This window comes from Thamnophis sirtalis, unplaced genomic scaffold, assembly GCF_051295495.1.
Source record: "Thamnophis sirtalis isolate CommonGarterSnake01/CBP01778 unplaced genomic scaffold, rThaSir2_p1.2 scaffold_5, whole genome shotgun sequence".
In the NCBI taxonomy this organism is placed as follows: domain Eukaryota; kingdom Metazoa; phylum Chordata; class Lepidosauria; order Squamata; family Natricidae; genus Thamnophis; species Thamnophis sirtalis.
This window is the reverse complement of record NW_028261385.1, coordinates 110,745,339-110,770,007: the sequence shown is the minus strand read 5'-3', so window position 1 is coordinate 110,770,007 and position 24,669 is coordinate 110,745,339. Positions and strand designations below refer to the sequence as shown.

General features: G+C 37.3%; 1 protein-coding gene across 2 annotated transcripts; it reads left to right on the top strand.

Annotated features, from left to right (window-relative positions):
* Positions 1 to 108: 108 nt before the first annotated feature.
* On the top strand, positions 109 to 23,582 carry ALG5 (ALG5 dolichyl-phosphate beta-glucosyltransferase). Of its 2 annotated transcripts, none has more exons than XM_087716545.1 (10): positions 109 to 256; positions 2,163 to 2,220; positions 2,436 to 2,482; positions 2,588 to 2,656; positions 6,926 to 7,018; positions 9,919 to 10,032; positions 10,647 to 10,706; positions 13,730 to 13,881; positions 20,891 to 20,976; positions 22,982 to 23,582. In XM_087716545.1, the coding sequence occupies exons 1-10, from the start codon at positions 197 to 199 to the stop codon at positions 23,092 to 23,094; spliced, it is 852 nt and encodes a 283-aa protein (XP_087572671.1). In that variant the 5' UTR covers positions 109 to 196; the 3' UTR covers positions 23,095 to 23,582. The 2 variants fall into 2 exon arrangements, with proteins under 2 accessions (XP_087572671.1, XP_013913282.1); XM_014057807.2 differs by having other exon boundaries at positions 2,163 to 2,325.
* Positions 23,583 to 24,669: the final 1,087 nt, after the last annotated feature.

The following is a 24,669-nucleotide window of genomic DNA, read 5'->3' as shown; positions in this document are numbered from 1 at the left end:
TAAAAAAGCATTGTTTTAGTTTTGTCTTCCTGAATGTCTAATCATATGAACCAATAGGCTGCTCTACACACCGGAAGCTCAGGCTTTCGCGTCCTCGTCATTCTTTACTTCCGCTTTCGTGTCTCTTTCGATGAGTCGCTCTGAGTGCTGGTTGAAGACCCCTGAGCAGAGAAGCGAAGTGCTGAAGTAACTGACGATGGAACTGGGCTTGCTGATCGAAGGGATCGTGGTATTAGCAACTGCAGGGCTGGCTCTGGTGAGAAGGGATCAGGAGTGGCCCTAAAGCATTTCGGGGCGAAGAGAATGAAGGCGGAACAGCAAACTGTTCCTCGTAGTGGGCTCTCCTTTCTTAGAATCTTGGCCTTCAGGCTTATTTTCTGTCATTTTCCTGACATTTCAGGAAATTTTGACCTAGGAGATTCATTATATCCGAGGTTCAACTTTATATCCGCAAATTTAACAAAAATGCATCGGGATGCATGCAATACGTCCTTCCTAGAGTACGGAATAAGCAGTTCATCTCATTCTTCACAGACTTTAGGCAGTTTATAAATACAAAAATAAAATTGCATTGTAAAACTTCAGTACTATCAGATAAGAAAAATGTGTAAATGTATAAATGCACATACTTCTGACTACAGTTACATTGAGACATTCAGGCTGAGACATCATCAGTGGGTGTGAGTGAGTGTGCGTTTAGTTGTGCACTTATTTTTCTGAAATTTTGCAGTTCCAAGTCATATGAGTTCATCTTTGTTTACATTATAGCTTTACTTAAAATTACTTTGATAACTTCTGATTTTTTAGAACTATGTCTTTCTGGTGCAAAATGCCCTCTGAGGAGGTGGTATTACTACCATGTCAGAGAAAGTTGGGCTGCTGACTTGGATATAGGTAGTCCTCAACTTACAGCCATAATTGAGCCCCAAATTATGTTGTTAAGTGAGAAATTTGTTATGTGACTTTTGCCCCATTTTAAAACTTTTCTTGCCATCCTTTGTTAAGTGAATCACTACAGTTGTTAAATTAGTAACACAGTTGTTAAGTGAATCTGATTTCCTCATTGACTTGCTTGTCAGAAGGTCACACGACCCTGGGATACAGCAATAAATATGAACCATTTGCCAACCATCTGAATTTTGATCAGATGATCATGGGGATGCTGCAAAGATTGTAACTGAAAAATGGTCATCAGTCACATTTTTCAGTGCCGTTGTAACTTTGAACAGTCACTAAATGATCTGTTGTAAGTCAAGGACTACCTGTAGTTTTTACTCAGAAATTTGATGTACATTTTTAAAGGAGTAGAACTCAGCCTTTCCTAAATTAAAAAGTAAAAGCCATTTTAGTGATGGGAGTATCTTTCATTTAAATGCTAATTTGTTTATACAGCAATACCAATCATGCAAAGTGCGGAAAAAACTAAAAGATAGAAGCCAAAAAAATTAAAACCATGGGACAAAAGAAAAACAAATATGGCTTAATTTAATTCATATCAACACAGTTCAGTATTCTTTTGTGTTCATTTATCTGGCAAATGATTCTGTCATATTTTATGCAATTTATATATTGCCTTTTGTTCTTTAAACTCTCATCTCTTTTTAAGGAGTTTATCAGCAGCATAATTCAGCTTCCCCTCAATCCACATCCTCTCTTCATTTTTTGTTTTGTGCTTCAGTCCTCATTTACTTTCTCAATTCAGGGTATCGCTTTTAGTCCTGGTCACTATTTTTTGTCATAACTATTTACCAAACCATAACAGTTTAACTATCATCAACCTGTGAATTCCTACTTTCATATGCTCTTATAACAGTTTAAATAACACCAATTCCTAATTTCTCATATATATTACTTTCATTCAAAAAGGAGTCACATCCTTTTTCTCAACATACAATATATTCCTCTGTCTTAATTTCCTCTGTTATATATGAATGTTGAATACTATAATTTATTCTGTGTTTACATTTTGGTTAGTGCAGATTCTCTCCCAATGCACACAATCTTGGACATTGAGATCAAATTTATTTCTTTTTCTTAATTTTATTTATCTATTCTCTATTCACTTTAAAAACTTCAACATGAATGTTTTAATCTTGCAAGAATGGTATTGCATTATTATTACAGTACTATAAGCTACTACTCCTCTTTTACTTCCCTCCCAGGTTGCTGCCATTGCATATATAACTGCAAGACAGTCGCCAAGTATTTATGAATATGAGGGTGAGAATTTATTTCTGAATGATAAGAAACCAGTGCCTAGCCTTCATGACCCTGCAACACGTGAACTTTCTGTAGTAGTACCTTCATATAATGAAGAAGAACGATGTAAGGATAAATATTTATATATAAGATATTTTGCTTTATAAATTATTTTATGCTCAGTATAATTTTAATGAAACAAGATCTGTAGTTTTGCTTTTTTCCACATCTTACAGTACCATCAATGATGAATGAAGCTCTAGATTATCTAGAGATGAGACAGGTACGTATTTGCAATAATTCAGTAACACTTTTAAAAGTAGAATCTTCTGATAGTAAAAGAACATGAAACCTGTCAAATGAAAAATGGCTCTCTTTATTTTTATAGAAGCAAGATCCTTCCTTCACATATGAGGTCATAGTAGTTGATGATGGCAGCACAGATCAAACCACAAAGGTAGGAAATAAAGGACTCTTCTACAAACTTCAGATAACTGTCAACAGTAGAGGTGCTCTTCATGCTTATGAGTACTCATTCAATGAGTGTTCAAATTTAGGATGGTCCTGAACAAGGGTGGTTTACAGTTAATCTTTAGAGTTTTGACTGTTGCAGCATTAAATGACCTGCACGGCCCACACTTAATGACTGCAACTGGGATTAGCAGAATTATTGTTACTAAGCAATAAACTCACATGACATTGTGTTTTATTATTGTATTGCTTAGCGACACCAATTCTTGTCCCAGTCACTGTTATAAGCTGAAATCTACCTGTTTTGTTTGTTTGTGTTTCGGAAAAGACTTTCTGTTGTTAAAATTTAAAATCACAATACCAGAAACAATACATAAGTAAAAATATCAGAAAGCTGTAAAAAGTAATTTTATCTATCCCATATCACGTTATTATTGCTGGTGTTATTATTTTGAGGGTCTGATTCCAAAATAACTACAATGTTTATTATTTAGCCAGTGATTGTTCAACCTTGCAAGCTGTCATTTTTATTTACTGAAAACCTTTCCCTTCAGTGTAAAATCAACTGAGAACATGGTTGCCTATGCATGTCAGAGTAGCCTTTCTGTATAAACTGCACATATGCATTATTTTTGTTTCTTGACTTTTTCCTTGCTTATATGTTACAATGTGGTAGCAAAGCCCAAAGAGCAATTCAGTATATGTAAAATAATTCACAGCTAGAATTGATTCTGCCAGAATAAACATAATATATGTCAAAATGATTATATATATATATATATATATATATATATATATATATATATATATATATATATATATATATATATATATATATATATATATTGTCTAAAATAATTATTGTAGACAATAATTTAAACAAGAAACAATAATCTCCTTCATTATGTGCATTTGTGTTCAAGTATTACATAGATTTTTAAGAACCATTAGCATTAATTCACAGAGAACATTAGGAAATATTTTAAATAACTGACAGTCTATTATGGTCTTACTGGAGATAATTTGATGAAATGAGTAAAGAAAATGATGCATGTATTGTTTGTCAACAATTTCAAAGTTCAAAGTTTTTTGGTAGAAAAATAGTTTTTAGCTAGGCAACAGGTATACTTTTTTAAGGACTTGGTTATTCATGATTTGTTTAGAAAGAGAAATTAAACACAAGCAAGAATTAAGCAAAATAAATTGAAAGGGGAGTAAATTTACTAATTATTAGTAAACAATTTGGCCATTACATCCTGAATATTCATTCGCTCATTCACTTTCTATGGCCACCTATCTCATTTTTATAATTCTGGGCAACACAATTTAAAAATTACAAAGAAAAGGAATCTAACCATATTAAAACCACTACAATGAGCAGCCAAGATACAAAACATTCATGGAATTCAAAATGGAACAGGCTCCATTCCATCACATTAGTCCTATTTATTTGTGTGCACAATTATTAGGCAAGTGAGTATTTTGACCATATCATTTTTATGCATGTTTTTCACTTCCAAGCTATAAAAACTTGAATGCTTAGTGGATATAAGCATATCAGGTGATATGCATTTGTATAATTAGGGAGGGGGTGACCTAAGGAGATCAACACCCTATATCAAAATGTGCATAATTCTTAGGCAGCTTCTTTTCCTCAGGCAAAATGGGCCAAGAAAGAAATTTAACTGACTCTGAAAAGTCAAAAATTGTAAATGTCTTTCCGAGGGATGCAGCACTTTTGAAATTGCTAAAATATTGGGGCGTCATCACAGAACCATCAAATGTTGTGTTGCAAATTGTCAACAAGGTTGCAAGAAACATGTTGAGAAAAAAGGCACACATTAATTGCCTAAAATTTGAGAAGAATCAAATGTGAAGCTACCAGGAACCATTATCCTCCAGTGCTGTCATATTCCAGAACTGCAACTTACCTGGAGTGCCCAGAAGTACAAGGTGTTCAGTGCTCAGAGACTTGGCCAAGGTAAGGAAGGCTGAAATCCGACCACCACTGAACAAGACACATAAGCTGAAATGGCAAGACTGGGCCAAGAAATATCTGAAGACAGGTTTTAATGGACTAATGAGATGAGAGTGACTCTTGGCAGACCGGATGGATGGACCCAGGGCTGGATCAGTAACGGGCACAGAGCTCCACTTCAAGTCAGACGCCAAGAAGGTGGTATGGGCTGGTACTATGAAAGATGAGCTAGTTGGACCTTTTCAGGTTGAAGATGGACTCAAAATCAACTCCTAACCTACTGCCAGTTTTTAGAAGACCCCTTTTTCAAGCAGTGGTACAGGAAAAAGTCTACATTTTTCAAGAAGACCATGATTATTATGCAGGGCAATGTTTCATCGCATGCATCCACTGCATGGCTAGCCAGTAAAGGCCTTAAAGATGAAAGAATAATGACATGGCCTCCTTCCTCACCTGACCTAAACTCTATTGAGAACTTGTGGACTGTTCTTAAATAGGAGCTTTACAGTGAAGCAAAACACTACACCTCTCTGAACAGTGTCTGGGAGGCTGTGGTTGCTGCTGCACAAAAAGTTGATTGTCAACAGATCAAGAAACTGACAGACTCCATGAATGGAAGGCTTATGACTGTTATTGAAAAGAAGTGTGGCTACATTGGTCACTGATTTTTTTTTTTAATGTCAGAAATGTTTATTTGTACAGTTTAGGTTGTTTATTATTCTCACTTTAACATACAAATAAACAAGTGAGATGGGGAAATTTTCATTTTTCTTTTAGTTGCATAATAATTCTGCACATTAATAATTGCCCAATAATTCTGCACACGTATTCTCATAAGAAATCCAAAACCTCACTTTTACTTTCTTAAATATTCAGGTTTGAGATTTATTAACATTTTGGATTGATCGAGAGCACTGTAGTTGTTCAATAATAAAATGAATCCTCCAAAATACATCATGCCAAATAATTGTGCACACAGTGTAGATTATCCAACTAGCCACTAAAATATATGTTAAATGAACATATATTTAAGTTTTAAGAAAAACTATGCAGAACAGGTATAGCCTACATCCTAAAGTTGTGGTGGCTCTACCCTGCAGCTTTTCAAGAAAAGAGTTCACTACCTTTCCTGCCCTGGTCTGGGATTTGGACTCTATGACCATTAACATCCCTTCCTGCTCTAGGATTCAATAATATTTTGAAAAGGTGCAACAAGGGGCTGAAGAACAGTATCTCTAATATGGTATTTTGTAACGTCAAATTTGCCTAGGGCACCATTAAGGAATTGAGGCTTGACTGATTCTCGGAACACCATCCTAGTTCTGCTCACTACAATCAAGAGGAGGACAGGTGGAAAGACCTTCCTTGAAATGCTGAGGAAAGACCCCCACCCCAATGAAAACACTGGGTTAATTCTGATTGTACAAGACCAAAAAACAAATGCATACAAAACCAGAATTGAGAAGGGAGCAACAGACAGCAAATATCACCTCTGCAAAGATGCTGAACAAATAGTGGCCCACCTAGTTAGCTGCTACAAGGTGATTACATGGATGGATTACAAACAACGGCATGACAAAGTTGCAAAAATGGTGCATTGGGATATCTGCAAAAATTACTACTTGCCTGCCAACAACAACTGGTGGGACCATAAAATTGACAAAGTAATTGAAAATAAAGAAGCTAAAGTATGCTTGGACTTCAGAATTAAAACAAAAGTATCTGCCACATAACACCTCAGATTTAGCAATTGTTGATAAGAAAAGCACTGAGGTACAAAAAAGTCTCAACAGTGGACTTTGCAGTACCTGGAGGCAGAATGAAAGAAGAAACTGGAGAAACCCACAAAATATAAAGACCTGCAAATAGAACTATAACCACTGTGGCAAAGGAAACCAAGATAGTACCAATAGTAATCAGCATCTTGGTTGCAATCCTAAAACATGTGGAGCACTAGTTGGACACCATTGGCATTGACAAAATGAACACAACAGCAAAAGGCAGCTTTACTTGGAACAGCTTATATCCTATGACAGTACCTTTAAAGGTACTATGACAGTACCTTTAACACCATGAAACACATCTGTCTGGGAAGGATTTAATAGGTGAATAAATTAGCAGGAAAAAGATTAGAAACATTCAAATGGCATTTTCTAAACAAAAAATATTTTTGCATGATGTATGTATATTTGTAACTCTTGACCTTCAATTATTAGTAAGTATAGCATTCCAAATTGTGGTCACTGTTGTTTTATTCTGATGTATTATTTTCTGTAGGTTGCACTGAGATACGTTGAGAAGTATGGTAGTGACAAAGTGAGAGTACTCACTCTGGTGAGGAATCGTGGAAAGGGGACAGCTGTTAGAATGGTAAACTCACCTGCTTTTCCTTTAAGTTGCATATTTTCTTTCTCTGAGGAAACAAGTGATTCGGTCTTTGCCTTTTAGTATGAACATTTAAATTAAATTCAAAGATATTACTGAAGGTACTGCAAACATACTGTTTTCTTAGTTAAAATTTATAGTGCTTGATGTCTCTGGAGATTTTCAGTCATCTAGGTCATAGTTATCCCAAAGGTGATTTTTCAAGAAGTAACTGAACGTCCTTGCTTTTCTTTGAAGACATTTTGCTTCTCATCCAAGAAGCTTCTTCAGCTCTGACTGGATGGTGGGGAATGGAAGGATTTATACTCCTTGCCGACAGGTGGTCATTTGTGTTCTTTTAGCAAGTCGTTAAGAGTTGTTGAGGCCACTTGGAGGTTTGTCTGTGTCATCAGGGTCACTTGAGTAGTGCAAATAGATGTGGAGCCTTCTTGGAACTGTTGAAAGACTGGAAACTGTTGTAGACTGGAGATAGATGATGTTGTACCCCTCCCCCTCTGTTGAGAGGGGGCTGTTCCAATTTGACATAGATGGACTCTTTGACCCTTCTTTCAAACCAGCGGTTTTCTCTGTCGAAAATGTGAACTTTGCTGTCTTCAAAAGAGTGGCCTTTGACTTTTTAAATACCAACATAACATACATGTACACTTGAAACCCAAGAATGCATTAAGGCAGAAGTTTGTCTATCCCAAGCATAAAACATCCAGACACAAACTGAGCAATCTGGTATAGGCATTGTAATACAGTGAGCCATGTGCAAATCTGTTTCTTTTGGGGAAACAAAACAACCACTTCAAAAATGAATAGCACAACATAGGGGGTGGGGGGAAACCATCAGGACAAATTGAGCAGTCCATCTGCATTTCAAAAACAAAAGCTACTCTTTTGAAGACAGCAAAGTCCACATTTTGGACAGAGAGGACTGCTGGTTTGAAAGCGGGATCAAAGAGGCCATCTATGTCAAAATTGTACGGTCCTCTCTCAACAAAGGGGGAGGAATACGACACCATCTATCTTCAGTCTACAACACAGTCCTTTCAATAGTTCCAAGAAGGCTCCACACCAATTTTTACTACTCAGGTGACCCTGATGACACACATAAACATCCATGTGGCTTAGCAACTCACTAAAAGAATACAAATGACCAGCTGTCTGCAAGTAGTATAAATCCTTCCATTTCCCACCATCCAGTAAGAGCTGAAGAAGCTTCATGGATAAGAAATGAAACCTCTAAAGAAAAACCAGAAAGTCCAATTGCCTCTTGAAAAAGCACTTTGGGGCAACCTATAGTGCTTATTTTGCTAAGATGGAACATAGACTGGCTGCTTGATTTAATGGATTAATAGGAGAAGGAATCTCTATTGAACCAAATGACTCTTAAATGACAAAATAATTTTTGAGCCCCAAAACACGATGAGAAAATATATTTTTCAGGTTACAATAAATAAAACTTTTGAGAGGATGCAGTGGCCATTATCCAGACTACTTTACCAAACTGATTGTATTCTAAATTTGAAATGAAGTCTCTTTCTGTTTGAAATTTAATAGAACTTGGATCTACAATTTTTTAGTATATTAAACCCAGTGTCTACTTATCCAAGATTCTTTGAATAAAACCATCTATGTCCCATAGACATTTACTGGATTACCATTCCAAATTTGCAAAGTTAATTTAAAATATTTGTTCTTTGGGAGTACTTTAATTTAAGTTGTAAATTAAATTTACAATTAAATTAATTTGTACTTTTAATATTTATTATATGTCCATAAATTGCTATTATCTTCAAGTTTGAAAGACAAGTGATAAAATTAATATTAAAATGGATGTATTTAACATTAATTTCATTTTATAGCCATCTTTGAAAAATACTGCTTTCCCCCCATCCCATGTGTTGAGCCCATCTCTTTGACAGGGATTCAAAAGAGAATAATACATGCTTCCTGTAATCTTCTCCAAGAGACATGGAGTTTTGGTATTTTGTCTTTTCAAAAACTTAACGTTACTTAACATTAAAATTAACCAGAGAACCAGTTTTATATAATGGTTAAAATACTGGCCTAGAATCCTGGAGATTGTGAATTCTTGGCCTCCCTTTGGCATGAAAGCCAGCTGTGGGACTTTGGGTCAGTCATTTTCTCTCTACACCCAAGTTGTTGTTAAGGGAAAATGAGAGGGATTAGGTATATTTACCCAGTTGAGCTATAAAAATATAATCATAATAATGACTACATAAAATATAGACCTGCTGATTTGGTAAACATCCTCATTTTAGTTTCTGATTGAGTTGCCAAGTAGCACCCTTGTCTAGAACCATTGTTATTCTTCTTGACAACAGATTGCCAGGGTTTGTAGCCATAATTCAAACAGAGCTTTGTGAAGTCATTCTTAGTCTTGAATGTGACTATTGGTAACATGGAAAGCTTATTGCATCATGTTAGTTTTTAGTTTTTTGAACAGATTATTCTAATTTTAAATATAATTAAAAGGGAAACTGGCATAATGCAAAGCAAAGCATTAGTCTCCAGAGATATGATTTCACATAGGTTGTGAAGAAAGTCTTACAGAATTAAAATGGTGGCTCACTGCAGTTGTTTGCCAAAATTCTTAATCGGTATTCTGTTAAGCAGTCTCTTCATTTTGCTTTCTGGAAAATTGCAATTAATGACTGGCCATGTCCATTGTGGCATCCATTTTGTGAACAGACAATTTACCTCATACCAGCAACATGATTGTGTTCATGCTGTCAAATATGTTCTCTGGTCATAAAGTTTAATACCTAAATTATAATTTTGGGGGGAAGATTCTATCAAAACAAAGTATTACTTTTTTGTCTTTTCATAATAATCTGCTAAACTAATTTAGGTTCTTACATATTTCTTAACCGCAGGGTGTATTTTATTCACGAGGAAAAAGAATATTGATGGCAGATGCTGATGGAGCTACAAAATTTAAAGATATTGAAAAAGTAGAAAAAGGTCTTGAGAGTCTCCAACCCTGGCCTGTAAGGTTCTATTTGGCTACTTTTTCTCCTTTTTGTTGGATTTGTGTATGTGTGAAGAAGATGGCGGTTGCGGCAGCTGCTTTTTCGCCAACAGGAGGACTTTTCAGCAGCCAGTCACCAGCCTCTTTGAGAGCCGGTATGCAAAAAGGCAGAGGCTGGGAGGCTTTTTTGCCAGCCAGCTGCTTCCCAGCAGCAGCTGCTGGCTGGGGGCTGCCGAAAACTCTGGTCAGCTTGCCTTCCGGCCTAGACCAGCCACTGTAGAACAAACAAAGAGGTGGAAGGGGAGGAGGAAATGGGGCTAGGGCCAGGGTTTAGGAGGGGAAATGGGAGAGATTGGCAAAGGGAGGGCGGGGGTAGATAGGGAGAAATCCTAAAAAATTTCCTACCTTTTCCTGTGGGTGTGGCTTGGTGATGGGGAGGGTCATGTGACTGAGTAGTTGTGGCCGTGAGTGATGTCAAGTTGGCCAATCCCACTCAGTCACATCCTCCTAGCCATGTCTACTGAACCGGTAGCAAAAAAATTTGAATCCATCACTGGCTTATAGGAATATAATTTGGAAACTACCTGTTCCTTACTCTGCTTTCCTTAAAGCTGTTAATGTTTTTCCCTGTAGGAAATGATGGCTATTGCCTGTGGATCTCGTGCTCACTTAGAGAAAGATTCCATAGCACAGGTATATTTTTCTTGCCTCTGTTTTTTTCTTCTGCACCTACTGTCAGATAGACTATTCTTTATAGACAGATATAAATGCCTTCTTTTTTAGGATCAAATCTTATCCTCCTTTAGTTTGCATGATCTCTGGTTGGAATGCAGAATAGAATAGAATTCTTTATTGACCAAGGAATGTGGGCCCTTATTCAACCATATACAGCCAGCATAAATAACTAAAGCAAACACTCATTACTACTAAATATTTCTAGCACAATTATCAAAGTCTCTATTCTGTAGTCTCTAAATTGAGATTTTAAAGTATTTTTATTAGATCAAACTAATTAAGAGAATAAAAAGTATACATACAACAGTATTAACAGTATCCTATAAGCACTAATTCGAAATGATAAAAATTAAGAGGGGAAAACCTAGGTTTCTTTTAAATAGAACAACTTCAAACCCATTCCCTCCACATCTTTTCCTTGCCCTTTGTTGAAAAAATTCAAATGTTAACAAACAAAACACCAGTTGATCATTACTGCATGTGAGGTGCAGATTTATCTTTCCAGTTTTTAATGGTAATTGTTTTAGTTGATTCCCATATATGGATATTTTACAATTCCTAGTATCTTAGAAGATTACAAGGGATATAGCAAAGAATATCAGGTCAGGAATATTGAATGCAGTGTTGATATTATTGCAAAATGGAGCAATAGGATAGGTTCAGACAACTATTAGTTAATGTTCCAATCTTGAGTTGTTTCTCCAACAGCTGATTCGGGGTTTCAATCGGTACCGACCGGTACAGCCGTACCGGATGGTGAAATTTAGCATGCCTTCCCGTACCCATTGTTGCGGAGGTCCCGTACCAGAACACTCCCTCCCCTGGCTCCCCCCCCATCCGCCCAGTCGCTGCTCGCTCGCTTGCTCACCCTGCCTGTGAGCACTAAGCTTGCCCCGCCCACCCACTTCCTTTGCCAGAGCGGAGGATTGAGAGAACCCCACATGGCGCGTGCTCCCTTTTCTTTGATGTCCACCAGAGGCAGTGGGGCAGCCATGTCCCTCACCCTTGAAGGGAGGAAGGGCCAGTTGGGAGAGGGCCTTTGCTCCTATGCTCTCGCCACACTAGAACTAAGCAATGTCTTGTCCAATCCAAGACATGGCCAGGCAACCGGTCCCATGATCCACAGTTGGCAGAGCTGGCCACTATGCTATTTTTTCTTTCTTTTTTAATCCCAGTGGCTCACAGACGAAGGAGGCGGGGATGGTGGCTGGCGCTTGCCCCCTCACCACTTTCCCAGCCAGGCAGGGTCTGCAGCCGGCAGACCTCAGGGGCGAGCGGTAAATGAAGAGAGCGCCGGCCAGCATCCCTGCTTCCTTCCTCTGCGCCTTGCATTGCGACAAGTGCAGTGTGTGTGTGCATGATGTGCATGCCTTCCGTAGCCTGCCCAACACCTTTGGACACCCACTAGGTCACCCGCCGAGATGAAAGAAAGAAAGAAAGAAAGAAAGAAAGAAAGAAAGAAAGAAAGAAAGAAAGAAAGAAAGAAAGAAAGAAGAGAGACAAAAAAGGAAAGAAAGAAAGAATTGAGCCCCAAATTTTGGTTACTAAGCAAGGGAGTTGTTAAGTGAGTTTCACCACATTTTCCGAGTTGGTCACGCCCACCCAGTCACATGACTGCTGAGCCACTCCCACAAAAGAGGCCACACCTACAGAATAGGTTCTAAAATTTTTGAAACCCACCACTTAACTGATTATAGATAGTTCTTCAGTTGTGACTGTAATGGGGCCTGGTCATTATGGTCTCAAGAAAAATTACAGAATTACAGAAAAACACTGTTGGAAGGGACCTTGGAGGTTTTCTGGTCCAACCTCCTGTTCAAGGAAGAGAATCTATATCATTCTGGACAAATGGCTGTCTAATCTCTTCTTAAAACCTCTACTGATTAATTGTTCTCACTGAAAGGAAATTCTTGATTGAATCTCTCTTTATTAAGCTTCCATCCATTACATCTTGTCCTGCCCTCATGTGCTTTGGAGAATAGCTTGATCTCCTCTGTGAGAATCCCTCAGATATTGGGAAATTGCTATCACGTTACCTCTAGTACTTCTCTTCATTAGACTAGGCATACCTAATTCCCGCAACCATATTCATTGTATGATTTGGCCTCCAGTTTGCTAAACATCTTTGTTACTCTTCTCTGCACATTTTCTAGAGTCTGAACATCTTTTTGATATTATGGTGACCAAAACTGGATGCAATATTTCAACTGTGGTCTTATCAAGGCAGTATATAGCAATACTAACACTTCACATGATCTTGATGCAGCCTAAAACTGCAGTGACTTTTTGGCAGCTGCAGCACACTGCTAGCTCATACTCAACTTGAGCTAGGTACCACCTATTCTATACCTGTGCATTTTGTTGTGATGGTCAATAAACAAGACACCTATGTGATTGCCCCACCCTACTCTCCCTGAGGTGATTGTTGAACAGAGCAAAGTATGCCTCGGGTGTGGGAGGCCTAGTAGCTTAGTAAACAGTTTAAATTCTTACTGTGGTTTAAACATAATATTGATGGTATATTTTCTACATTACTGGATAAGTATCTCAGATCATTTAGTTCAAGGTGGACCCCATTGCAAAAGCAGGATTATAAATTCTATATTTTATTTGAAATGCCAATCTCTTGTTCAAGTATAATTCTAGAAATATGTTGAACATAAAGTATTCAGTAGGACTGGGTTGTACTATAAATTCAAAGAAAGAAAGGCGCTTCAGAGTTTGTGTTGGTACATTCATAGCACTGCTAGCATATAAATATCAGTGCTGCTCCAGCTATTCTTGCACTTTGGTACATTTGTTCTGTAGAAAATTCTTATTTTTTCTTCTTATACTTGTCACAGAGAATATAGTTTATATATAGTTCTGGTGAGATTATCATGGTAAGGTTATTATAGTAAGGTGATTATGGAAACAGAAAGTTCTGGATTGCATTTGTTTTCTTTACTTCAAACCTAATATTTTGTGTGTTTTGTTTGCAGCGTTCATACTTCCGAACCTTTCTAATGCATGGATTCCACTTTCTAGTCAGGTTCCTTTGTGTTAAGGATATTAGAGACACGCAGTGTGGTTTTAAACTCTTGACCCGGGAGGCTGCTTCTCGGACATTTTCAGCTCTTCATATAGAACGTTGGTTGGTATATTTCTTTCAGTTAATTGAAAACTGGTAACATGTGCAAAATTATGATGCATTATCCAGTATGTACATATATATGCTAAATAATTTTATGGCTAGAATGTAAGAGCTTTCAGGCATTGCAAAGACTTTTGTATATTCACTGGGTCTTCTTGTTTTCAATTTATGAAGATAGTTCATGCTTTTATCCAAAATTAGAAGAATTACTTTTAGTCTCTAGGACAGGCCAATATAATGCATTTAAGGGCCACACTGATAAATTAAAAATAATACTGGGCTGCAGTGGGTAGCTGCTAGGTCTTTCTATGGTAGCAGTCAGTGAGGTTTGGAGGTGCTAAACCGCATGTCTTTGAGAGGGGAGATGACTGCAAAGAGCTAGGCAACAAGAGCTCTTTTCTTGTGCTTAGCAGCAGTAGATTTGTAGACTTTTCCAAAACTGCCCCAGCTCTTATGTTATATAGGCCTGCTCATTTAGATAAGCAAAAGAATGCATACCTGTCCCAGTGTTCAAATCTACTTTTTTTAAAAAAAATACTATTTATTTAATCAGCAGGAAAAAAACAATAGAAAAAGAGTGCCCCTTTTCAAAAAAAAATTAAATACACATTTACACTGGAGGAAATAGATGAACTTTTTGCTAATCTGTTAGCCAAAGTATGAAGGAAACAACAACACTGTCGTAATGGGAGACTTTAACTGACATCAGCTGGGAAACAAAATCTGCAGTGAGTGGGAGATCAAACAAGTTTCTTAGTGCCTAGCTGACATCTTTGTCACCCAAAAACTGGAGGTGGGAACAAGAGGGTCAGCTACACTGGACATTATCCTAACTAATATGGATCAAATGGCTAAGAGAGTACTCTAAAGCACTTGAGGACAAGACAAGAAACAATGGGGGGAAGCTTGTTAAAGAGAGATCCAAACTAGAACTAAAGAGAAATTTCCTGACAATGAGAACAATCAATGAAACAGCTCTCCTCCTAGGCTTGTAGGTCCATCACTAGAGGTTTCCAAGAAAATTGGACATCCATGTTTCCAGGAGAGTATAAGATCTCTTGCCTTGGGCAGGGGTTGGATTAGAAAATCTCCAAGGTCCTTTCCAGTACTATGATTCTATAGGATGTAAATTCATGTATGGATGGAATGGCCATAAGAGTGGTTTTCATATAGCTGTTTGTGAGACTTTGGTAGTGAAATTGGATCCTGGGGGCCAAATAGGATTGCTGTGACTATACCAATCTCCTTGCCTTCCCACTTGATCTGCTTGAAGCCCTAGCTGAATTGACAATGCAGTCACCCAAACAAATGATACACTTTAATCTGTCTTTCATGGATACAGACAGTTGGGACTTCATGACAACCATAGACTTGACTCAAGTTATTAAATACTTGACTCCTATCAATGGTCATATATTAGACTAATGCGTCTAGCTGGCTTTCAGAGGTAACCAAAATTATTCCTGTGGCTCTGATGCATGGTTTGACTTTGACCCTGATTGCCCTTTGGGGAGAGAATGGTCACTTTCTTATGAGATTTTTTGGAATTCTTTCCATTTTTTTACATGTAATACTGCACCATGTACCATATTAGCTGATGCGAAAAATGGACAAACACTTTTTCTAGGTTAAGAAAATGTGTAATACTTCTTTTTTTTCTCTATGCTCTATGAGCATGCAAGCTGCAAAAATGATTCTGGTGGTAGTCAAGTCTTTGACAAAACTATAGATTGATGCTGATTTCAGCCATGTCACAGAGATGGTGGTTGAAGATTCGCTCAAAAAATTCATTGTGTGTGACAAGAAGGGGATTGGTCGGTAGTCGGAGAAGTCTGATTGATTGCCTTTGTTCTTGAAGAGAGAAACTGTAACACTTATTGCCCAAATAGTAGGTGCATGACTAGAATGCATAAAGACATTGAAGAAGCTTGTCAACTATTCAGTTGCTGTGCCATGAAGTTCTTTCAACTTCCAGATATCTGACTAGTAAATTGAGCTAGATACTTTTGAATTCTTCATGACATTGATAGGTAGTCCAATTTTTCTCATTATTATGTAGGAGCCCTGCCATTTAGCCAATAGTTTGCTTTCTTTACTAGGTGATAATAATAACACTTGGTCTTCTTCATTGAACTGCTGTACCCTTATCATACCTCTTCTGTTCTTCCCTGGCTCTTCCTAAATGTTCTTGGGCAATATGTCCTACTGCCCTTGATTTGTTTCTCCGGGTTAATATGCATTCTATTAAACTGTTGGGGCTTTCTAAATGTTCACACAATCCTTCCTTAAGGATTAACTTAACGCCCAACCCACCTTGAAGTTGCCTCCCAATTTCTAAATCCAGTGGATACCTTTAGGATTTGCCTGTGGGCCAAATACTATACTAAAAATGGCTGGTAGGTATCCTAACTTTTTGGTTTTGTTGACCTGCCTATTTCCAAAGCATAGCATTCAGGGACTGATGGATTGTTTTAGTTATGCCATCTGCCTAGGAAAAATAAGGACTGATACACACTCCTGTTATCCCTAAATCATTCCTAAAGATATTTAAGTAGGGCTGGGTGAAAATTAAATGCTTGATTCATGAGGATCTCCTTTAGTATGCCTGTCATACAGATTTTGACCAGTTTCTTTGTTGTTTATATTTATTAATGGAACATTTATTAATGGAACTGTTTTTAAATAACAAGTTGCATAGTCACAAACAGTTAGGATATACAGTATTCCTTTACTGGATTGGAGCAGAGGGCCCACAATATCCATGTCTATTTTAAAAAAAGAAATGGGAATTAAGGACACACTGTCCAATGGAAACTTTATCTTGTTTTCCTTTTGGTTTCATTAATTGACAAACAGGCAGGGTCTGGAGTGATGAATCACATCTTTATTTGGCCAGTTAAATATCTAATATAGGTTGTCCTCACTTTATAACCACAATTGAGCCTGGAATTTTGATTGTAGATTGGGGTGGTCCTTGAGTAGGTCATGTGACTTACAACCATTTTTATGATAATTGAAAAATGAATCACTGTGATAAGTGAATCATAAATCTTGTTAAGCAAATCCAGCATATCCAAAAAAATGCTGCAAATCACGGTCACATGACTGCAGGATGCTGCAATGGTTGCTAAATACCTGAAATGCTGTCATGTGATAGGAGGGAGGGGGCACCGACAACAATGACACAATGTTTTATGCAGGTTTGAAATACATAAAGCATCCTTTCTGAGGCCATTGTAACTTTCAATTATTGTTAAGCAACTGTTAAAGTAGGATTACTTGCATTCTGAATGTTATACAATCTCTACTTGTATGTCCAGACTCTAGATTTTCATGGGATAGTTGTAATATAATTTTGCAATAATTTTGGAGAATTACTACTTGTAACTTTGTATATTGACAGGGCCATATTTTAAACAGCAAAACTTATTTTTCTTGTAATCTGGGTGTATTTTCTATTTTTCTCCTGTGCTGCCCCCTACCAATAAGGTTTTAAGATGGGAAACCTTCTTTTATAAGCCCTAAATCACTCTTATTTAGGAGCGTCTGTGCCTCTCGCTTTATCAGCCTTTGCTAAGACTAGGACAGCGATGGCGAACCTTTTTTGGCTCGCGTGCCATGTGGGGGGAGTGCAAGGGGGGTCGTGCATGGGCATGCCACACCAATAATGCAACACGCGATCCCCCCCAGTGCACATGCGCGCATGAGAGGCGTAACTTCCCATTTTTTCCATGCTTTTTTTGCCCTCCCCAGGCTCTAGAGGCTTTATAGGAGCCTGGGGAGGGCGAAACCAGCCTCCCCACCCCCCAGAGGCCTTCCAGGGGCTTCAGGGACCTTCAGGAGGCTTCCCTGAAGCCTCCAGAGAGCAAAAAATGACCCTACGAGCAAACAGGAAGTCACTTCTGTCAGTTCCCAAACTTCCAGTTTGCCAGTAGGGCTGTTTTTTTGCGCTCCTGAGGCTTCAGGGAAGCTCCTGAAGCCTCCGGAGGGCCTCAGGGGGAAGGCCTTTTTTTGCCCTCCCCAGGCTCCTATAAAGCCTCTGGAGCCTGGGGAGGGCAAAAATGGCTTTTAAAAAGGCTGAATTCAGCTGGCCTTCGTGTGCCCTGACAAATGGCTCCGTGTGCCACAGGTGGCACGCATGCCATAGATTCGCCATCCTGGGACTAGGACATCCCAATTCCACTATTAAAGTGGCATGGCTGGGAAGGATCCTAGGTTCCTTCCCCTCCTGTTTATTCTCTTTCTTTGCTTCTGCCATAGACTGGGCTCTTATGGTTACTCCTACTACTTTCGCCTCCTCCCTAAAGCCCTTTGTTGGAATCAAACCTTCATCAGTTGGAAAACCTATTCCAATCATTAGATTACATAATAATTTAGGGATTGCACCTGTCACCATTATGTGTTCATTTCTCTATATTTTGACTGTAACAAATGAGACCAACTCAAGTTTGCACAAACATACTTGTGAGTTTTTCCCCATATATACACTCAGTCCTCGACTTACAACAATTCATTTAGTGACTGTTCAGTTACATCACTGAAAAAAGTGACATGACTGTTTTTCACACGACCATTGCATGGTCACATTATCAGAATTCAGATGCTTGGCCGCTGACTCATTTATGACGGTTGCAGTGTCCCGATCACATTTTGTAACCTTCTGACAAAGCAAAGCCAGATTTGCTTAACAGCCAAGTCACTAATTTACCAACTGCAGTGATTCACTTAACAGCTGTGGCAAGAAAAATTGTAAATGAGGCAAAATTCATTTAATAAATATTTCACTTAGCAACAGAAATTTTGGACTCAATTGTAGTCTTACGTTGAGGGCTACTGCCTGTTAATTTTATATTTTTTATTAGGACAAACCTTTATTTCAGAAAGCCATCCTTTAGGATTTACCGTATTTTTTCAAAAATTCACTTTTGTCTTTTATTTTGGCTATTTAACTTTTATCACACAAATGGTATCACTTAATACATTCTTATACATTCATATCAAAATTGAATTGTCTTTTTAAAATAAATGTATATACATTGTTTGAGTTTAGGCTTTTTAAAAATAAAAATAGGCAATTTGTAAAGTTTTCCTTGGTTTTGCTCTTAAATTTTCTTTTGTAAAGCAAAGTTATTTTTAAAAATTACATTTTTTATGCTTATGGATCTTTTTCATATGTGTTCCTTTTTTAGGTTGTTTTTTTTCTTTATTCTCAGCAAAATATGTTCATTGTAGACATAAATGTAGCTCCTAAACTGCCTCAGTATAAGGGAGGTACATAGTATTGGTATATGATTACATTTTTCTTTAACATAGTAATCAGTTACTTCCCTAGCTGGAAGTCTGCTATAATAAGTCCTTAAAATCTTTCCTGTTAAACTGGGTGCCCTTTCAAATGTAGCAAAATAAGCTTTTATATTTTCTTCCATGGTTAATTTAGGATGTTGATATCTTCTTCTCTGTCTCCCTCTAGATCTGTTGTTCTTCCTTTTTTATTAAACCTTTCTTCTTGCTGTTGCCTCCACTTTTCAGTTATGATATTGACCTGAGTATCTCGGCCTAGCCCTTTTTCTGGCTGTTGTCTTCTTTTTCTACAGGCTTAGGATGGACACTTGCCTTTATCAGAGTAGTAGCCTCCTCTGTGTTCAAAGGAGAAGCAGTCCCTCTATGTTTTCCATCTTTTTTTGTTTAGTGTAGGCTCTACTGAAGATTGCATATTTGAGCTCCTTCACTACCAAGGAGATGCCCTTCCTACATGTGAGCTACTTATAATGCCTTCATAATAAAATATTCACAGTAAGCTGAATTCATCCTGAGTGGTGACAATGGAGTTTTTAGGCACAAACAAGTGGCCCAAGAAAACAAATTGTTTGCATTCACTGACCAAAGGTAGCATAACTAGCATGGTAACCTATTAGGAAGGAACAATTAGAAGTTTATCTAAAATATCCCAGCATTATACAATAATTAAAATGCCTTTCCTTTTGTCATCTCTTTGAAAAGTAGTAGACCAAAAATATATCAGTTCTGATTCTGCTTTTCTCAGGGCTGCTCAGCAAACTGCCACTGCTTTGCTGGGACCCAGTGTACTCTGTAGTTGCTTACATGTTCAACTCTATCTTGAAACTTCAGAATGATTTAGTTGTTTTAAGTGAGCAGGATTTGGCCATTTCCCAGGAACATCCTTCAGATGTAGTTTTAAAAGCTTGGCTTCTGGGAAGGTGTGGTGAACTCTGTGAAAGGTGACTCTGCAAAAGCAGAGCCAGTGAGTGCAACAAAGAACAAGGAAGTGGTGAGTAGAACTCTCTGGATAAGGAAATGACCAGAGATCACCTGCATGTGCTCCAGACAACTGCTTTTTGTGGGGAGACCACACAATAGCAGTTTTCTGCGAGTTTGAGTGCTGGGTGATGATGAGATTAGCATTTTTGCTTGCAACAGCAGTGGAGATTTATAAAAGACATTAAGTTTGCAAACGTGACTTCCTACTCACTTTTTGAAATTGTTTATTAACTACTTCTAAACTATTAGTTTTGGACCAACAAGTCTAAAAACACTGGGTGAGTCTGCCTTCAATCCTGAATGAAAGAAAATTTTAATCATAAGTTTTAAGAATTTAAGAGTCATAAATAATCAGCAAAAATAAAATTTTGGTCTTAGAAAATTTAAAACACACTAAGGATCCAGATAAATTTTATATATTGAAACGTTTACAATAAAATTTTGGATTTAATATATAAAAACAGCTTTTTTTGGTGGGGGGAAATTGTCTTTATTTTTACAAGGCAAAACAAGCAATTTCATGATTTCAAAAACTGGACACGAGGGGAGATTAAAGTTTTTAGATAAAAAAAAGGTTAAGAGACTGTCCAGTCCTGAGAAACATGAGAAACATATATCACAATTATTTTTATTTTATGATAGAAAAATTAAAATTGGCAACAATATTGCCATATGCTTATGGAAATTCATTAGAATAATCTTGAAAATATTTATTCTGTTCTTCTTTTAGGGCTTTTGATGTGGAACTTCTTTACATAGCTCAAAGCTTTAAAATCCCAATATCAGAGATTGCTGTCAATTGGACAGAAATTGAAGGTCAGTTGAAAATTTTACATTTTGTATCATTTTAGATCAGTTCTAGAGATCAGGTGAGTTCTACGAGTTCAGTGGTCTTAAAATATTCCCTATGATAATATAGAAAGGTTATTGTTCCACTAGTCTTTCTAATACAGGTAATCCTCAACTTACAACCAGAATTGAGCCCACACTTTCTGTTCCTGAGTGAGACATTTATTGAGTTTTGCCCCATGTTATAACCTTTCTTGCCACAGTTGTTAAGTGAATCATTGGAATTGTTAAATTAGTAATATGGTTGTCAAGTGAATCTGGCTTTCCCATTGACTTGGCTTGTCAGAAGGTTGCAGAAGGTTGTGGGATACTGCAATGGTCATAAATATGAGTCAGTTGCTAAGTGTCCAAATTTTGATTATGTAACCATCGGGATATTGGAATAGTGATAAATGTGAAACACAGTTGTAAGGTTTCTTTTTCCAGTGCTGTTGTAACTTTGAACGGTCACTAAATGAACTTGTAAATCAAGGACAACCTGGATAGTTATTAAGAAAATTAAGCTGTTTCCTCCACACTGGGTCTTTTGCATGGTGCTCCTTAGTCTCCTAATATGCTTTATCCCTCACTGTCAATATATTATGAACTATTTATATTTCAGTAGATTTCTATCATATTTTCCCTAGTAGTTAATAAAAATTATGGTGTGATGGGTGATAACAAGATTCCTATTGGGTGATGATTCTGAGAGAAACCAATTCCTAAACTATTCCAGTAATTTTGCCAACATAAACCAAATTTTGTTTTGACTTCAAAACACTCCATTGTACTATGTACTCCAATTTGACTGCATTTCAACAAAATAAAACCCAAAATAATTTGAAATGATAAAGTAAACTGTATTTCACAAACGTTTAGCCTCTTATTAAAGGTTGTAAATCTGAAAAGGTGTTACCTAACACCTGATTTTTGAAATAGAATAGAGAACAACACTAATGCAATGAGTTATGTTCTTACATTCTTTAGTTACCATCTGCTAGTTCTTTGGGGTGACTTGCTTCTGTACTGCTGTACTGGCTACAAAAGCCTTTTACTTTATTGTATAAATAACATTTATTGATACTATAACAGCAAAATAAAAGCAAGCACTATTAAGAGTTTTATTAACAGAATCAACAGATACACAGAGATATACATATCAAATTTTCAGCCACCTGATAAAATTATTTTTAACACCATAGTCAAACAAAAAACAAATTACATTAGTAACCTCAATTACATTAATTGGAAATATGTATCTGGAGATTGCTGCAAGGAAGGGATGAGATACATACTTTCCAACTCAGCAACTAACTGTAGCGCTTCTTATTTTCCTCCATAACAAACAATCAATTTCATAATGGCTTCTGAGTGGGTCAAGTGCTTTATTTTTGGTGTTGCTCAGATAATACAAATCCATAAATATTCTCTATAACAAGAATGGTTCTGCACAGATAGCCCACTGTACATATGACCACTCATTCAGCAATTGTTCAAAGTTATGACAGTGCTGAACAAAGAGACTTACAACTGGCTTTTAAAGTTACAAGCATGCCACATGACCGCAAGCTGGGCACTTGGCAATCCATTCGCACTTAGACCAGTTGCCAAGCACTCTTGATCACATGATTAGATTTGAACCCTTCCCAGTCTGTTTCCCTATAAAGATAGTGGAAAAGCTGACAGAGCAGATTGCAAGTCCCTAGGGTAGTCTTCTCCACCCATGCACCCTCTCCAGACCATCTACACTTCTGCTGGCTATTGGGCTAGGAAGAGGGAAAACTAAGAGAATAATAATCTAGCAAAATGATACAGCTGAATATTGCCTATTTTCACTTGAGATTATAATTTTGTGCCTCTTTGATACATTTCATGTTAGAACTATAAATTTAATATATTTCAGAGCAAATTAAAATTTAAAATTAGTGATTTTGAAATAATTGTCATTTATAAATATGTTTAACATAAATTTTATTATTTTTAATAATCATAGGTTCTAAGTTGGTTCCCTTCTGGAGTTGGTTGCAGATGGGAAAGGACCTTCTTTTTATACGACTACGATACCTGACAGGTGCTTGGAAACTTGACACCAGAAAAATGAATTAATTTATTCATCACCAAAGGATTGTTTTGATTAAAAAATAAGATTTTTTTCAACAAAATCTTAATTAAGGAGAGAAATGGATCATGTATTACAATTTTTTTCTGAATTTTCTTCAATGGCCAAAAATACAGCTTTTTTTCAGCCTTTTTCATTTCAAATATAAATATCAGTCTTTTTTTAACTTTTGTTTTCCATTTGTTCCAAATACTGTTGGAAATTGAATTTTAGAAAAGGGCATTTCACTCTGGATTGCTATTTTCTACAAAATCTACAAAATATTTTCTACAAAAAAGCAAATATTGCCATAGCAATGTGTGTGTGGTTTTGTATATATCACATTTCTTTGCATAAATTATAGCATCAGTTTCCTGAGAGTACTGTAATACTGTACAGTAGTTATTGTAATCAGTCAGTTATATTGCAGTTTCTTGATTTTTGTGAAAGACTATTCAGCAATTGGACTTTTACATTAAATTCAATATAAAATTGCTGAACTTATTCACCATGTTTTAGATTAAAGATACATCTGGTGGACAAATTCCTAATCTGTTGGAATTCTGAGCACAAGAAAGTGTTTATAAAACATAATATACTGGCAGTTTTCAATATTACAGCGCATTAGGTGTCATCATGAGTGTAAGGGTTCCTCTCCTAACTTAAGAAAGTGAAGACTCTTGAAACGGAGTATTTCAAAAGGAACCTTTTATTGAGAAGAATGGAAACCATTAAATTCAAAGCAACATTTGAATTCCCTTAGGCAATGCAAGTAGAATTAAAGCAGTAGAGATCCATCCCATTAGTTAGAATGCAGATTCTACCAATGAACAAGTGTGGAGATGTTTCCTTTATCATACTGCCCTGAGAGCCAAATAAATATACATTCCTGTTCTGACCCCCCTCTCCATACACCAAGGCACTCCAAGACAAGAATTCTGCTAGACTATTTATTCACAGTAAATCAACACACTGACCAGACCTTAGCAGCAATCCAGACTTCCAAGATAAGAAATATACACAAGAGCTTATCCAGCGTTGGTAATGAAGTTGAATCCTGCAAACAGTCTCCTCCCAAAGTCTCTCCTTATATACTCTCTTCAGAGGAGCCTAATTACAACCACCTGGGTCCAATTATCTTCTGTATCTGCGTAATTGTTCTCTGCATCCATCAGCCCGCCGTTGCCTGGCGTCTAGCACCAACTCCCTTATCTCCTCCCCACTGCTCCAAGGCCTGACGTCCTGGGCACACTCCCTTTGGCTTTCACCACTGCTCCATGCCTCATGCTCCTCCTGGTGGCCAACCAACCCCTCTGGTCCCTGCTCGGAATTGGAACCCTGTCCAGGGTCCTCCACATCTTCCAGAGCCGACTCATAGGGCCCCTCGCTGTCAGAGTCTGCAGCTCCAACAGCTCCTGCTGGGCCACAACACATTTCCATGGCTATCTTCCATTAGACATTAAAGTGAAACATCCCACATGGCCATCATAAACATTCCCCCAAAAGGTGAGGGGATCTCAAGGCACTTCAGCACTAGGAAACCAGTTGTTATATATCAGTTGTCACAGGCACTGCTAATAAAT

Bases quoted from the DNA above. Each gene is read 5' to 3' on its own strand.
- ALG5 (XM_014057807.2), top strand. From the start codon at position 197: ATGGAACTGGGCTTGCTGATCGAAGGGATCGTGGTATTAGCAACTGCA. The intron at 2,657-6,925 runs GTAGGAAATAAA...TATTTTCTGTAG, and splicing joins GCACAGATCAAACCACAAAG to GTTGCACTGAGATACGTTGA. The intron at 10,033-10,646 runs GTAAGGTTCTAT...TTTTCCCTGTAG, and splicing joins AGAGTCTCCAACCCTGGCCT to GAAATGATGGCTATTGCCTG.